The sequence below is a fragment of the Lobosporangium transversale genome, assembly GCF_002105155.1.
Source record: "Lobosporangium transversale strain NRRL 3116 chromosome Unknown BCR41scaffold_45, whole genome shotgun sequence".
Classification (NCBI taxonomy): Eukaryota; Fungi; Mortierellomycota; class Mortierellomycetes; order Mortierellales; family Mortierellaceae; genus Lobosporangium; species Lobosporangium transversale.
In genome coordinates, this window is record NW_019029023.1 from 138,661 (window position 1) to 154,702 (window position 16,042).

Sequence of the window (16,042 nt, forward strand, 5' to 3'; positions counted from 1 at the left end):
TCTATAAAATATCGTGTTCAAAATAATAAAATTCGACTGCATGCCAGTTTATCCTCGAACCATGAGGCAGTCAATGCCTCTGAACGTCTTTAATGGGATTATAGTATGCTTTTGGGATATAGAAACAGACAATGTTGTCCCACTTTTGTGCATGAAGGGGGTCTAGGGTTAGTTCTTTGAGGGATGAGCCTTTTGAAGCTACGTCTGTTGCTGATAAAAAACAAAAATGGGTCTCCATTTTCTGCATACTTGCAGCGCTTCCATAATTCAAGGGCTGTAACATTGCCACCAAAGGATACATGTTTGTCGAAGCATTGATACACCCCTTAACAAAAGCTCATGTGTATGATAAAAGTATTGTTTAAGGGACGCAAAGTGGTCAATAACATGTGGTGGTTATTCAGATATTAATTCGGTTTCCTATGGAGCCCGAACAGTCGTCCTAAACGGAAGCAATTAGTACTCAGTTAGTTCCTACTTAGACCTTGTGCCAAGAAGAAGGGATAATGAGAAGGGACCATAATCCCGGCAGCCAAACATTTGGCTATGGCGAAAGCCTAATAGCGGATAGTTTGAACCAAAGCTCTTGATACAGATCAGCAAGCAGGTTGTTGTCATCATCGTTGTTTAGGCGCTAAATAGCTTGAATCAAAGGTTAATGGACCTCTTGAGTGTACATGAACATGTAGGCGAAACGGGATCTATGATGCAATATCGTTTACCATGTTATGTACATAATATTTTGTGCCGCATAATATATATAAAATATCACTCTGCAAGCTTGGATGTAAAAAAAAAAAGCTATGCTTGTTATAGTTAGTAGAGGAAAGTCCAGTAGACAATTTGCTTTAATGCTTTGAAATTTTGTGGAACCCAGACGAGAATAAGAAATTTAAGTCCTGGTGACTTGTGTTTGACAATGAGGCAAGGGTTGCCACATCGCGTCGTCTATGGTCTATGACTCTTTTATTTGTCTAGGAAAAAAATGATTCAATGGTGCCGTCATCAACAGCCTTATAACAGACTTGGGTAAGCCTACATCATTTATAGAAGATAACCTAAAAAGGATGGCGATCATAGAAACTGGAAAGTAGGCTTACGCAGATTGTTCTCGAATTTTTATTTATTTTTTTTATTGGTTTTATTTAGCGATGATTTTCTTCTTAACATCAAAGAACATGATGAAAAAGAAAAAAATGCATCTTATCAAAAATACTAACAAAAAAGAACTATGTAATATGTAGTCGATCTCTTTCTCTTTCCCCTTCACTTTTTTTTTTTAGTCTGTATCAATATGTACAAAAAAAAAAAAAAAAAATAAATGGCCCAATTCCAAATTTTTCTTCCGTTCAAAGAGGGGAGAAGGGACCTCGGATTGGCAATTTTTTTTTTTTTTTTTGAGGCCTATTTATGCAGCAGCCTCCTTCTTGCCTGTCTGCTGCACACCCGCAGATTGGCGGCTATTGGTAGCTTGAGTTGGAGCAGCAGGATCAATAGGCGTTGCGGTCTCGATACCAATTGCACCGTTGCCCTGCTGAACAACCTTTGGAATCATTGGAGCTGGCACTGTCGTGGAATAGACAGTGGTTGCTTCTGGTGGCTGTCCATCAACTGCTCTTGCCGTAGTTTCAATAGTAGCTGCTCCGGGAACAATATTACTATCATTGGAGTCTACAATTACGGTTTCTGTTGTATGAAGCGTCGATTCCTGTGAGGGCGCCGCATCACCTGAGACCGAAACTGGAGCAGTTGTCGTTGTCGCCGTTACCAATGGGCCCATCGTGGCCATGGGTGTTGGTGCTGGAATAGTGTCGAGCTGAGGAGCTGTAGGAGCCGCAATGGTTGTCTGAGAAAGAGGGGCAGGTGGCACCAATGGTGTAGTAGCCAAAATATTGGCTGCAATAGATGGCTCGGTGCTTAGCACAGTATCAAGATCTGGAAGAGGCGCTACTTCAGGAGCTGGCTCCTTCAATGTCTCCTCCAATACTGCTGCCTGTGCATCCGTCGGTAAGCTTGCGACGTCGGGAATAGCTGTTGCTGTTGGTGGAACAGTCGATGGCGTTTCAGCTGCCGTGTGAACTGGATCGACTGCAGGCGCGATAGAGCCATTAGCAGTGTCAGAGCTGTTAGTGCTGTTGTTGTTGTCCAGGATAGGTTGCTGGAGTGTTATCGCAGGCGTGGGTGCAGGCGCACGAGGTAGCTCCTCTTTTTTCAGCTCCTCTAGCGGTGTGTCTGTCGAATCAGTCTTTGGCAGCTTTGTAGCAGGCTCCTCGACTACTGGGGCTGAAGGATCATCTCCCTTTCGCTTTGCCCCGTTATTAGTGGCATCTGTTGTAGCAGCGGAAGTCTGCTTATTTCCTCTAGAACGCGTTGTGACCATTTTTTAAATTCTGCAATTGGATATTTAGTTGTGGGATATGATGTGGTAGATCAAAATTTACTGCGATGTGGTAGGTAAGGTAGTTAAGAAAGGAGGGAGGTTTGATTGTTTGAATAGATAAAGGTGAAGAAGTGGAAAAAAGAAGAAAAGAATGAAAAGAGGAAAAAAAGGGCAAAGCACCAGAGCAAAGTGTTACTAGTATGATGAGGGGTACTGCGTCACGTGTATATACGTAATATATATTAAGACAATATACGTCAAAGAGTACATGTACAACATGTACAAATCGTTTAATCTCCTTAATAGATTTCTTCAGCCAATTGCGCTAAATTCATGTACGTGAACACTTAGGCTTATTGTGGAGATGGGAAATAAAGCCATACCCTTGTCTGGAAATACAGGGGAATTTTTAGAACAATGAGATTGTATCGCCCATTTCATTTGGTCACGATCCTTTATTGAATTGGTTTGGTGGCATCTCATTACCTGATGGACTCGCGACAAGACTCGCAACAAGCGAGTCAATGGCTGCCAATACACTTGAGTCTTCAAAGAATATGGGATCGTGACCAAATGAAGCGGATTATAGTTTTAAATTGTATTATACGTAATATTTATTTTCTATCTGCAGCTCCATTGTCGAGAGCACTTGGCCTACCAACTTCCCAGGCAGCTGCTCGCATTTTACGAAGAGTGACACTGACTCGAATTTTCCTTGTAACCCATTCTCCATTTACTAGATCTTGTGAAGTTTCCTGAATCCCATGCTCCCATAAATACCTTGCAGGACCCTGCATACTTATAATTGATCCTGGTTTTAGACGGACTGTGAAGCTGGGTTTCCTTTCTACTAGTGACTCTTCAGTGAATGAACTGGATCGGGAAGATGTGGAGCTACCTTCTGGTGGGTCTTCTGGAGACATGGGTTTTCTCGCTGGATAAAAGTCCATGTTGATTGCAGAAATTAGCGACACAATGATGATACCATCCTCAAATCTAAAAAACACCGAAGTTGGATTAGCTTGATTGCAAATAATTCTTCAGCTAGTTTGCACAAGTCGTCATAACGGACGTTTACCGTGCTAAATCCACATGGGGTTTGATACCATCGCCTGTTTTTTTTTTTTTAAAGATAATAATAATAAATGTTATGCGTTAAATCCTTTCTTCTTCTTCTTCTTTTTCTTCTTCAAAAAAGATATCCTGACCTGGGTAGTACAGATTCATAATGCTCTGATCAAACAGAGGGTCTCTTTCGGTCCAGCCATTAATACCACCTCGACAGTAGGGTTCACTCAGCACTCCGCGTTCCTTCATCACTTCTTCAAGCCATTCTAGCCATTCAAGATCGCGTTCTCCGAAACACATGGCTTGGTTTTGTTGACCGCCCTTGAAAAAGTTTTTTTCGGTGATCTGAGCCATGAGTTTAGCTTGATCTTGATGTGTTAAGATGTTGGAGTGGAGAGTCAGGCCCTCAATATATGGATGGGACTGGTGATGATGGCGCATACTTTCCAGGCGTGAATTTGAAGGAGTACAGCTATTACTGTCATCTTCATCATCAGTGCAATTCATAATACTCTGAAAGATAGGATCAGAACGAAGGGATAGCGATACGTTATCGAGCAGTATATCGTATTCTTTTGCTGTTGTTGTGGATGTCGCTATCGTTGTTATGCTTAATTCCTTTTCTTTTTCAAGGACGGGCTCATTGTAGCCTATTATGTCGTGCTCAGAGTCATCTGAATCAAAGGACCCGAATAATTCATGTTCCAGCGTACTCATCGTTCAAGATGATCAGGTAATGATGGCATGGACGAATTCTTTTAATGTCTAAAAGTCTAAATGTCCGTGCTTATTATTTTTGTTCTCGAAAATGACGCGTTTTAAGCTCAATAAGAAAAGTTTATTTCTGTAGTCACATTTTTTTTATTTTTATTTTTATTTTTTTAACTGCGCAGTTTTGGTATTGGTTGATCAGTTACTGATGGTTCCCTCTAGATGCTGGGACTATACGTGTACATTCCTCGTGCCTTGTCCAATAAAGATTTCAATGAGATAACCAAAATCCCCAGGGCTGCGCTGTTCATTTGAATGACAAATCAGAATGAGGTGATACAGGCTTTCTCCAACAAGGATTGCATTGATTATGGACGGCGTGGACCATCACAATGGATAAACATGTGTAGTATACATGTACTGTACATGTGCATTTATTCAGACGTATAAATCGGGACTATTCCTGTGTTTAATGCTTTGGTATGCCCTAAACTGAGTGAGAAGCGGATTTGTCTTGTTCATTTCAAGCAAGGTTATAAATGTAAAGCATACACATGTACCATAGACTTAATTGGGAATATGAGATAAAGTGCAGTGGTGATATTGAAGGGATTTAAAATATCACACTGCGCTGATGGAATGAGATGGCTTATTAATCCCAATCACTTTGCTTCCTCACTTCTTTTTTTCTAATTCTAACACCCTCTTCTCTTTTTTTCTTATCTCTCACACACCTCCCCACTCTTTTTTTTTTTTTTCTTTTTTTGCTTCTGTGTTGCTTCTCCTTTTCTCTTTTCATAGTCTGGCATTATCACTCCCTTTCTGTATCTTCATCCTTGCCTTGTTGCGCTCTTTTCCCTCCCCCCCCTGATTATTCTCAAAGCAGATCAGATTGATTGGTGTCTACTTTTGGAACAATAGCAATAACAAACAGACCTCATTAATGTCTATTTGGCAATGTCACCAAAATGGTGCATGGGTAAGTTTGTCTGTAATGGCTCATGTCGAACTTATACTTTTGATCATCTTGCTCATTCACATTCATTCGCTTATTCCTCTTTTTTTTTTTTTTTTTTTTTTTTTTTTTGAATGGACATAATGTAGGGGCCGTTCAACCCTAACTGCCCAGCTGATTTTACACCATGTTTTGAAGACACAGTTTTGCGTTTAATCCCAGTTTCATTTCTATTAATTGCTGGTCTACCGCGTATCATTCAATTGGCCAAGAAGCCCACAATCAGTTATCCTTCAAGTAAATGGGTCCAGATCCTGAAACAGGCATGTTAAATACTATACTGCGATTATAACCAGCCACAGAATGATCACGGAATTTTTTTTTTTCCTTGATCGACTCCTGACACTATTTATTTTTATACTTTTTGGAATTTTATAGACTGGAATTACTGCTTTAATCGCTGTCTCTATTGCTATTCAAGTTCGGATATTTCAATCCCACAAGGATAATGACGAAAGTTACTTCAGCATCGAATCATTGTCCGCCATTGTTGAAATTGTGCTTCTATTCTTTGCATGGGTATTGACGATTGTTGAGAACAAGAAGAATCATTTGTCATCCAATGTTCTGCTTGTCTTTTGGTTGCTATTGTTTATAAGCACAGCAATTAAATTGCGCACATTGGTCTTGGGATGCCCTATCACCAGCGAATGGAACGAGAGCACACTCTATGGCTCCAAATTAGCTCTTTCAGCATTTGTCTTTTCGCTGGAAACGGTCCGTAAGGATCCTGGAATTCGTCTGGATGAAGATGATGTAAGTTGGATATGAAAAGAGTCATTTATGAAGTCGCAATAGTAATAATAATAGTATTAAATAACCATAATTTCATATTCTTCATATTCGTAGCAAAAATGTCCTGAAGACGAAGCCAACATCTTCTCGATTGCATCTTTCCATTGGGTGACGGGATTGATGCGTAAAGGATATGCCAAACCGTTGACATTCGATGATCTGTGGGTATTGAGGAAGGAAGACAAATCTAAGAATGTTTCGTTGACATTTTCACAAGTATGGGAAAACGAGCTCAAGAGTGAAAAGTAAGTTCCTTTTTTATTATTGTTTACTATTGTATATAGTTATATAAAAGCATCTATAACCATAGCAATCAAGTTCTTGTTAATTAATATCAGTTTGTGCTGTGAAAAAAAAAAAAAAAAAAAAAAAAACCGTCTCTCGATGTACTCATACAGCCCCAGCTTGGTTCGTGCCATCTCCAAGGCATTCGGTAAACCTTTTTACGTTGCAGGAATTTGGAAGGCTGCCAATGATATTTTGGGATTTTTGCAACCAGTTCTTTTGCGCGAGATGCTACGCTTTGTTATGAGTTACAAGACCGACAACCCACAACCACTATATCGCGGTTATACCATCGCTTGTCTTATGTTTGCCTGCAGTATCACTCAGACAACAGTTTTGCATCAGTATTTCCACCTCTGTTTCCGCACGGGCATGCATATCCGTGCAGGACTCGTCACTGCCATCTATCAGAAATCACTTCGGCTCTCCAACTCAGCCCGCCAGACCTCCACCGTTGGCGAGATTGTCAACCACATGTCCATTGATGCTCAGAAAGTCCAGGACTTGGTTACATATCTCCATATTGTATGGAGTGGACTTTTTCAAATTGTACTTGCCATGTATCTGTTGTATGATACCATGAGCTGGGCGATCTTTGCAGGAGTAACAGTAATGCTTTTAATGATCCCTCTCAATGCCCGGCTATCAGTATTCATGAAGTCGTTTCAGCAGCAACAAATGAAGAACAAGGACACTAGAATCAAGTTGATGAACGAGTTGTTGAACGGTATTCGAGTTATTAAGCTTTATGCTTGGGAAGGAACATTCTTGCAGAAAGTCCTCACGGTCCGCAATGACTATGAATTAGCGACGCTGAAGAAGATCGGCTACTTGTCTGCTGTCCAAAGCTTCACTTGGGCTTGCACTCCTTTCTTGGTCTCATTAGCAACATTTACTGTTTACGCGGTAGTCATGAAGAAGCCCATGACTACAGATATTGTCTTCCCTTCACTTTCATTGTTTAACCTGTTGCAATTTCCCTTGTCCATGTTCCCAAGTGTCATTAGGTACATTTTCAAATGCGTTTTTCTGGCGGTGCTCAAAAGATTTTTTTCTGTTGTTCTACATTGTCTAATTTTTTTTTTTTTTTTTTTTTTTTTTTGTTGCTGAATTGCAATTTAAATAGTTCTGCCGTAGAAGCTTATGTTGCGTTAGGCCGTGTCTATAACTTCTTGACGAGTGCTGAGGTCGATCCTCATGCTGTCATCGTCGAGGACCCGCGCAAGCTATCTGGTCGCAATGCAGCTGCCAAGTACGCGCTCATTGCCAAGGATGCAACTTATGGCTGGTATAAGGATTCGGCTCCTGTGATTACTAACATAAACCTCGCACTCAAAAAGGACTGTCTCCTCAGCGTCATTGGTCGCGTTGGCTCTGGTAAGAGTTCTCTAATTGCCGCACTCTGTGGTGATATGGAGCGTATTTCAGGTGAAATTCGAGTTCGAGGCTCGGTAGCCTTTGTTCCCCAACAAGCATGGATCATGAATGATACACTGCGTGCCAACATCTTGTTTGGGAACCCATATGATCCAGCTTTTTATCAAAAAACAATCGAGGCATGCTGTCTTCAACAGGATTTTGATATGCTTCTTGGAGGCGACATGACTGAGATCGGTGAACGCGGCATCAATTTATCAGGAGGACAAAAGGCTCGAATCTCTTTAGCTCGCGCGGTTTATGCTCGTGCCGATATTTACCTGTTTGATGACCCACTCTCTGCTGTTGACGCCCATGTTGGTCGTACCATCTTTGACAAGGTGATTGGGCCCAGGGGTTTGCTGGCTGGAAAATCTCGTGTCTTGGTGACTCATCAGATTCAGTATTTAGCACAATCAACTAGCATTATGATGTTGCGTAATGGACAGATCGTAGAGCAAGGCACTTACCAGGAGCTGATGCGGAAGAAAGCAGATGTTTTCCAGCTTGTCTCAGAATACGGAAATGACTCGAATGAGGGGGATGAGGAAATTCAACAGAATGAAGAGCAAACGGTTTTGAGAGAAAACATTGTTTTGGAGGACGATATTGTAGCAAATGATGATTTTCCAGCTGAGGAAGTTGCACTCCTCTCGAGTACACCACAGTCTGCTCGTCGGGATAGTATTCGCAGCATCAGTAATAGTGTTCGTACGCTTCGTCGACCATCTGTCGCATCATTACAGCAACATGGCAAAGTTGCTAAGGCAGATATACCTAACAATAATATTATTACAGAGGAACAAATGAGGCAAGGCAGTGTACATAGAAGCGTTTATCTCGCTTACGCCAAGGCTTGCTCCTACCGCTCTGTCTTTATGTATATCTTTTCAATGGTCTTCTCACAGGCTGCCTCTATCTCAACTTCGCTCTGGCTGACACACTGGAGTAGTGACAACGATCAAGGAAATCATACACATGGTGTGATGTATTACATTGGAATTTATGCTGCACTTGGTTTATCCTATTCACTTCTTACTGTCTTCCAATCCATTGTCATTCAAGTCTTTTGCGGCATCCGATCGGCACGTGTATTACATCATGAGATGTTGATCAGCGTCTTACGATCTCCTATGATCTTCTTTGACACGACGCCCATGGGACGTATCCTCAACCGCTTCAGCAAAGATCAGTCAACCATCGACGAGGTCCTTCCTAGGTCTTTCTCTGGATATTCTCGCACATTGTTCCAAGTTGCCTCTGTTCTGATAGTGGTCACTTTTTCGACCCCCAGCTTCATTGTGGCGATCATTCCTTTTGCGTTTATCTACTTGTGGTTGCAGCGCTATTATCTGGCAACTTCAAGAGAGATCCGTCGATTAGACTCTGTCTCTCGCTCACCTGTCTTTGCTCATTTCCAGGAGACACTTGGGGGCATCAGTACAATTCGGGCGTATCGTCAACAGAATCGGTTTATTCAGGGTAATGAGTTCCGTCTAGACCAAAACCTGCGTGCGTACTATCCTAGCATTGCAGGCAACAGATGGTTGGCGTTCCGTCTCGAGACGCTCAGTTCTGTCATCATTTTTGGCTCAGCCTTCTTGTCCGTAGTTTCCCTTTCAAGGAACATTTCAGTGGAGCCAGGTCTGGTGGGTCTGTCGCTGACTTATGCTATGAGCATCACTCAGACGTTGAACTGGATGGTGCGTCAATACACAGAAATTGAGTCCAACATTGTTTCAGTGGAGCGTTTACAGGAGTATATAGAGTTGAAGCCCGAGGCTCCCGAGATCATTGAGGATAACCGTCCTCCCCAGGATTGGCCTCCTCAAGGTCGCATTGAATTTGTAGATTATGAGACGAGGTATCGACCTGGTCTGGAGTTGGTCCTTCGGGGTGTGAATTGCTCAATTAAGCCGCACGAGAAGATTGGTATCTGTGGCAGAACAGGCGCAGGCAAATCAAGTCTCACATTATCGTTATTCCGAATCATTGAAGCTTCTCGTGGACAAATCATTGTGGATGGGATTGATATTGCAAAGCTAGGATTATACGACCTCCGTTCACGATTCTCGATTATCCCACAAGATCCTGTACTGTTTGCGGGCACAATCCGATTCAATTTGGATCCTCTGGGAACCAAATCCGATTTAGAACTTTGGCAAGCGCTTGAAGATTCGTACCTCAATAGTTATGTCTCGAGCATGGAAGGAGGATTGAATGCGATGGTTCTTGAAGGAGGAGACAACTTCTCAGTGGGACAACGTCAGTTGATCTGTTTAGCACGTGCATTACTCCGCAAGACATCGTTGTTGATCTTGGATGAAGCTACAGCTGCGATTGATTTGGAGACAGATGCACTAGTTCAAAGGATTATCCGTCAAAAGTTCCGTGATTGCACCATCCTGACGATTGCACACCGAATCAACACTGTGATGGACAGTGATCGGATTATGGTATTGGATCAAGGACGAGTTGCGGAATTTGATACGCCAGCAGCTCTTTTGCGGGACCCAACATCGATCTTTTACTCGCTTGCAAAAGAATCAGGAAACGCTTAAAGTCCATAGAAAGTTTCTTCGACGATCTCTTTATTGGAAGGGAACCAGCTATTAATATATAAAAACACGTTCTTTATAAACTACTTTTTATTTTTTTTTAAGACATTTAATGATCACTATGCTTCAAACAGTTAAAAAAATCTTTTCCTTGTTTCGTTGCAAGGCACCTCTTTCTTCGCAATAATCCTAATGACTACAGCAGAAGCAATGACGAGAGCGATAGCAATTGAAATAGAAGTTGAATAAGTGCTAGCTATAACAGCGACTGCATAAGCAAACCGAGTTTCGAAGAAACGAACGGGGTTAACCAGTTTATCCAAAAAAAAAAAAAAAAAAAAAAAAAAAAGGGGTCATCCAGAAGCACAGTTGACAAATGTGGCCAAAATATGACGTCTATCTGTAAGACCAATTTTCTGGGTCATGAAACAAGCACTCTATGAAGTATGAGCATGTAACAGACACTTTTGATCATAAAAAGCCTGTGAGTGTTGCCATCTTATTGGTACCTTCCCTACTCTGCTGTGAATAACATTGTGGGTGTTTCTAAAGAGAAGGGGACAATAGAGAAAAAAGGAAGTGGTAATCGCTATGCAACTTTCCAAAGAAGTATGTGGTACGGCTACGCTAAATTTGATAAGGCCCAAGCTTTACTATCGATAGCCTTCATCAATCCTTAAAGGTGCATTTTCACCTCGGCCCTCCTGTGTCCATTTTAGCCGCCTCCAGAGCCGTTCTCCAACAAGCGGACTACACACTCAGGCTTATACGTTGTGAGTCAGAAGATTACAACAGTCCAGAGAGGGTTGCTACCCGCGTTCAATGGACGAATGATTTGATTATGAATGGCATCAACCTAAAAGAGGTCGTGCTCATTGATGAATCACGGACAATTCTAAGACCTTCTGGCATTCACGCGACCTACAGTTAGGAGAATTCTTTCTGGAGAGCCTTTTAGAAGTCGTAGGCGAGACCGTCTCTTGTGGTCTCGCCTAGAAACTACTACAGCCTGGCCTGTGGGCTAACACTATAAATGCCAAAGAAACTTCTCTCAACAAAGTCTTCAGTTTCACCCACGTTCCATCTTGCCATTATTTTTATTTCCCCCTTTTCACAGCAAACCTTTGACTTCCGGTAACTCAGTTTGTAAGCTTACCGATAAAGCTCTCGTCTTTTCTTTTGGCATCCTATGGTGCTAGATACAAATCCCAAGGAAGGTGATACTAAAATCTTGTTTTCATGATACTAAAATATGGTCCGTAATTTTTCTAGGATGTTCTTTTACACTTAGGAAAACTTCTCTGAAACACACTTTTATAACTAGCCTACTATTATAGCCTCCAATTATGTAATGTTGGTAAAGACACCGGCCCTGTAGAGGATAGCGACAAAAACATTGTTATTAATGGACATAGAGTATGAGCATTTGGGGCTTTATATCTATCTGCACGATCTACACACTCTCCTGGAGCTCCTCTTTACTCGGTTCTTATTAGTGATTAGCTTATATATCGTTGTCTAGCAAGTGAGGAAGATTACTATGAAAATATTATGTACAGGTTTCTCCTAAATTTTTCACGAGTCCAATCCGTCTATGCGTTCCAAAAAAAAAAAAAAAAAAAAAAAAAAAAAAGGAAGAAGCACTAGCTGGCGGCGCAAAGGCCAAGGTTTTGGTACTTCTTTGGGTTAATCACTTAGTTTATTCCTTGGACTGTAAAGCGGGCAAATTTACCCATTTGGCTTTCATCACCTTACGGCAGGTTAGATCCAATTCTTTGTGCTTTCTACTAGCAGAAAGCAATCGTAAAAAGCAAGTACCCACCTCAATTATACTCTGCTTCCTTCCCGGCTCCTTTTCGCAAGGTTAAACCCAGCATGCTAGCAGCGAAAACTGTGAGGGGTTTCTTCATTACCACTATCAAGCGCTTGAGGCAACAATGATTGGGAGATCGACTCTCCCTTCACAAATCTGTAAATGTAATAACCATAGTTTTCGTATGCTCGAGCATTGCCGTTCTTTTGCCTGCAAGGGGTGTATGCAGCCTATGGGATCAAGGATGTTTCAATCATCATGAGAGACATTGCAGGTAATTGAGTACTTTCAGCCGGATGATCCTTTCATGAATGTCATCAAGCGGGCCTTCCAGACTTACGGATGCTCTTTATAGGATTCGTTGGTCATATTTATCAGGTACGACCAATGTATGGAATAGCCGTTGCCGGAAGACCACCTCCTCTTTGGTCTATCTCTCTTCCACAGCTGAAGAGCTGGAGGGGTCTTTAAGCAGCGCCTCGCTTGCAATAACCTGGAAATTCGCGGTATGCTATGGCGCATCCCAATATCTATTTTCTTTTAGATCAACAGTTAACCTTATGTAAAAGATACAATTGCCTTCGTACTTTAGGAATCCCTGGAGATCCAAGGACCAAAGATGGCCCGAGCAAAAGAGTGCAGTCGAGGTAAGCTTCAGATGGGAAGATTTTCGTAAGTTCTTGGCTCTTCAAGGCAATCAACTCTTCCATCAGCTGAAAAAAATTTACCAACAATGCAACATTCAGCCCAACTGAGAAGCGCCTTTTCAATGTCTTAGAAACGTTGTTCAAAACACCAAATCCGGTTACGGAGGGTCCACCTGTCTATTATTATCACAATAAAACAAATCGATTAAAAATCAGTTATGCGTTTTGAAGTTACAAAAAGAAAAATATTGAGTATGCCAATGAACGTGGTGCATTTGGCTAAACACTTAAATGGAGAGTGTTAAAAAGCGCCGCTTCTGGAAATTTCGCTTCTATTTACTCTTGCCTTGTCTAATATCGAAAATCTCCAAGGTACGTACCATCCCCGAGTCAGAAAACCTAACTGTGATACATATCGTAACATACAAAAGTGTTCTTCTGTACCAATGGTAAAACATGTCAAATGAAAAATGCTGTTTTATGTTCTACCACCAATCCGTTACCTACGGGAACCACCAAGAAAGAGATATCTGAGCTACTTATGCATGGTGTATCAATGTGATCAAGGGGTATTTCGAGGCATAGTTATGCCTAGGCACTTCGAAATTCAGCGAAATGGCTAAATACAGGTGCTTAAGGTGCTAAATGTTAAAGGAGCCTGAATATGGTGTTGGAATCTTTAATACGATGACTGAGCTATCACTGCGAGATTTTATAAACAAGACGCTGTACCAAACCAGATTGAACCACTTAACCAAATTCCAGGAGAGTGAAATACAGATAAAATATGTACTGGCATCCAGCCAGTGCCTTTGAAGAGAGCTTTATTTTTACTTTTTTTTATCTTTTCCTGTAAGTTGAAATCCAGTTACTCCAAAACTTCATTTCGTAAATTTGATATAAAAAGGCCCCTCCGCTCCCCAGTGGTGGTTATCTCTTCATTCTCCATCTACACTAATATCAAAAAAAAAAAAAAAAAAAAAAAGCTTCAACTTCTTCAACAATGAAAGTTTCCACTCAGTTCCTGGCAATGGGAGCTATTGCGTACGCTGCTACCGCCGTGGCAAAGCCTTCGTTTACCAAGAGGGCAATTGATGGATCCAAAGTTCTTGGTTGTTTCGTGAGGTAATCCCATTGTCTATGTTCTGCGATGGACTGTAAACATAAATCTTAAACTAGAATGTCTTGCAAATTTAACACGATTATATAACTTTCTTGAATGGTGAAAAAGCATGGACTTCAGATTGTGCTACGGCTGCAGCGGTAAGATGATTTATCTCTGTCACTCTCTTTTTTCTTCCCCCTCTCTTCTGCACAAGGAATTATCGTGTTTATATTTATACTATTGTCTTATTTTCTTTAACAAATAGACTGATTTCAGCTTGGCCCGAGAGACCATGCTTAACGATCTGAGTATCGATTTCACCAACCCTGACCCAATGGCTATGGGGCTTTCCTCATCAAGCTCCGATATGAAGTTAGTCTCTATCCCCAGAGTGTCCTGGCCGATAAAGAATATTGCTGGCCTTGTAAATGCTTACCTGTTTCATTACAAAAAAAAAAAAAAAAAAAAAAAAAGAAATCAAAAGAAAACTGACATTGGTTGATAGCCACTAATTTTGATTTTTCATTCTCCCCCTATCCCTTAGGTTACTATCACTGTAAGTATACCTGTATATATATTTTTTTGTTTAATATTCTTTGTCATAAAAAACGGATATTCAACTTCTCTCTCTATCCAACAAAAGAATGATGGTGTCGCAATCGCAGAGTTTGAGGCTCCAAGCACTCCTGAGGTTAAAGGTGCCATTCTCAAGGCTGCCATCGGAAACACTATTCTAAGGGTTATACCAGGACAGGAAGAAGCATTCTCCAAGTTCAGTGAGGCCTTGATAAGCAAGTCCTCTCATACATTCACCGTCAGCGGGAATATCGATATTGGCCTTAAGGTCTCAGGCATTTCGCTCTTTAGCGGACCTAATGGTGCTGCTCCTTCTGCTTCATCAAAGATTCTAACCGCCACCAATGTCGGTTTCTCGTCCATTGCTACTTTGCGGGCTTGCGAGCACATTCTAGTGAAACCTATGAGCCTAGTGAGCCTTAAAAAGGATGCTGCTTCCGGTATCACCAAAATGATATCCTCCAACTCGTTTGGTCAGTGATTCATATATTTTCTATTCAAAAAACGATGATTGAATTGATTTGGTGGCTGGTAGGGGCCGTTGAGTCTCCAAACCTAGTCCTAGATATAGGCGACAACGTTGTGGCAATGACCATGACGTCCATTGACCCTGATTTCTATACTATATTGACAACCAAGAGCAATACATTCACCATAACAGGTTTTGAAGGTTCAGTGAAAAACCCTATTCTAGTCAAAGCAATGCATGTCTTTAGGATTTCACTTACGATCCCCAGAATTGAGGTTGCATAAATGCAAATAAAGAAAAAATATATATATATATATATATATAACCAGAATAAGAAGTTATGGACAATTATACATGTAAATTTATGGATGACCTACACAGTTTAATTTAATAAATGAACAATTAGCAAATCATGTAGTTCATCCATATAGAAGGCACAAGCTTTTTGTTCCCCATATCAAGGATCCATATTAACAGTGCAGAAAATGCTCGATACCTTTTGTTCCAAAAGCAAACGTTTTGTTATTTTACATGTAATTTTAAAAAGGTCAAAGAGGCCTCGATCTTACCCAGTGGTTGATCCCAATTTAGGTATGGGTTTGTGAGTAGGGATTGGCACTAGGGAATAAAGGTGTTTGGCCACCATCTGTTTGCTTTAAACGCGACTTGCCGAAATTTTCAAAGTCAGGCTGCTGACAGCTGCAAAGATATTCAAATTATCGAGAGGAAGATCAGTAGGCTAATAAAGAGGATTTAAGAGGGATCATCGGCTGATAGTGAAGAAATATTATAGAAGCTAACAAGAGTACCTTAGTTCTTTAGGACCCTCGGGGGTGGATGAGGCTGCTGTTGGCTATCAAAGCAAAAGGTTACGTGCCCTTTTTAGGGGACTTTACGAAATCCTGATAAAGTTTTGCAAAAAGGAAATAGGCAAAAATGTCTCATTGTTTCCTACCAGCTGCTTTTCTTTTTCATTTCTTAGGGCTCATCTCTGTAGACATGGGCCACACTTGGTACAGATAAAGGCCCACCTTAATTTACATCGTTTTTGAGTATTGTGTTTCCAACCTGCTTAACATTTTTTTTTTGAACAGCTTATTGAGACACTTTTGCAGATGTATTATAGAGAAATCAAGCCTTCGCTTTCCCTTATACCTAATCATGTCGTATCAAGGCCCATGTTCCCTCAATATTGAAGCTATAG

At 41.1% G+C, this 16,042-nt stretch overlaps 3 protein-coding genes across 3 annotated transcripts; 2 read left to right on the forward strand and 1 right to left on the reverse strand.

Annotated features, from left to right (window-relative positions):
- Positions 1-2,929: 2,929 nt before the first annotated feature.
- On the reverse strand, positions 2,930-4,196 carry BCR41DRAFT_326976 (hypothetical protein). The gene is made up of 3 exons (XM_022021640.1): positions 3,589-4,196; positions 3,459-3,492; positions 2,930-3,376 (listed from the first exon to the last, which is right to left on the reverse strand). Exons 1-3 carry the CDS (start codon positions 4,163-4,165, stop codon positions 2,995-2,997), a joined length of 993 nt encoding a protein of 330 aa, XP_021877600.1. The 5' UTR covers positions 4,166-4,196; the 3' UTR covers positions 2,930-2,994.
- Positions 4,197-4,908: 712 nt separating this feature from the next.
- On the forward strand, positions 4,909-10,299 carry BCR41DRAFT_425093 (ATP-binding cassette transporter 1). The gene is made up of 6 exons (XM_022030534.1): positions 4,909-5,138; positions 5,264-5,437; positions 5,553-5,930; positions 6,024-6,214; positions 6,368-7,261; positions 7,381-10,299. The coding sequence occupies exons 1-6, from the start codon at positions 5,103-5,105 to the stop codon at positions 10,229-10,231; spliced, it is 4,524 nt and encodes a 1,507-aa protein (XP_021877601.1). The 5' UTR covers positions 4,909-5,102; the 3' UTR covers positions 10,232-10,299.
- A 2,000-nt stretch (positions 10,300-12,299) lies between these two features.
- On the forward strand, positions 12,300-15,122 carry BCR41DRAFT_400073 (hypothetical protein; the record flags this gene model as incomplete). Its single annotated transcript, XM_022029114.1, has 9 exons — positions 12,300-12,315; positions 12,420-12,547; positions 12,634-12,688; positions 13,699-13,800; positions 13,920-13,951; positions 14,059-14,217; positions 14,338-14,349; positions 14,437-14,809; positions 14,905-15,122. The coding sequence occupies 9 exons, from the start codon at positions 12,300-12,302 to the stop codon at positions 15,120-15,122; spliced, it is 1,095 nt and encodes a 364-aa protein (XP_021877602.1).
- Positions 15,123-16,042: the final 920 nt, after the last annotated feature.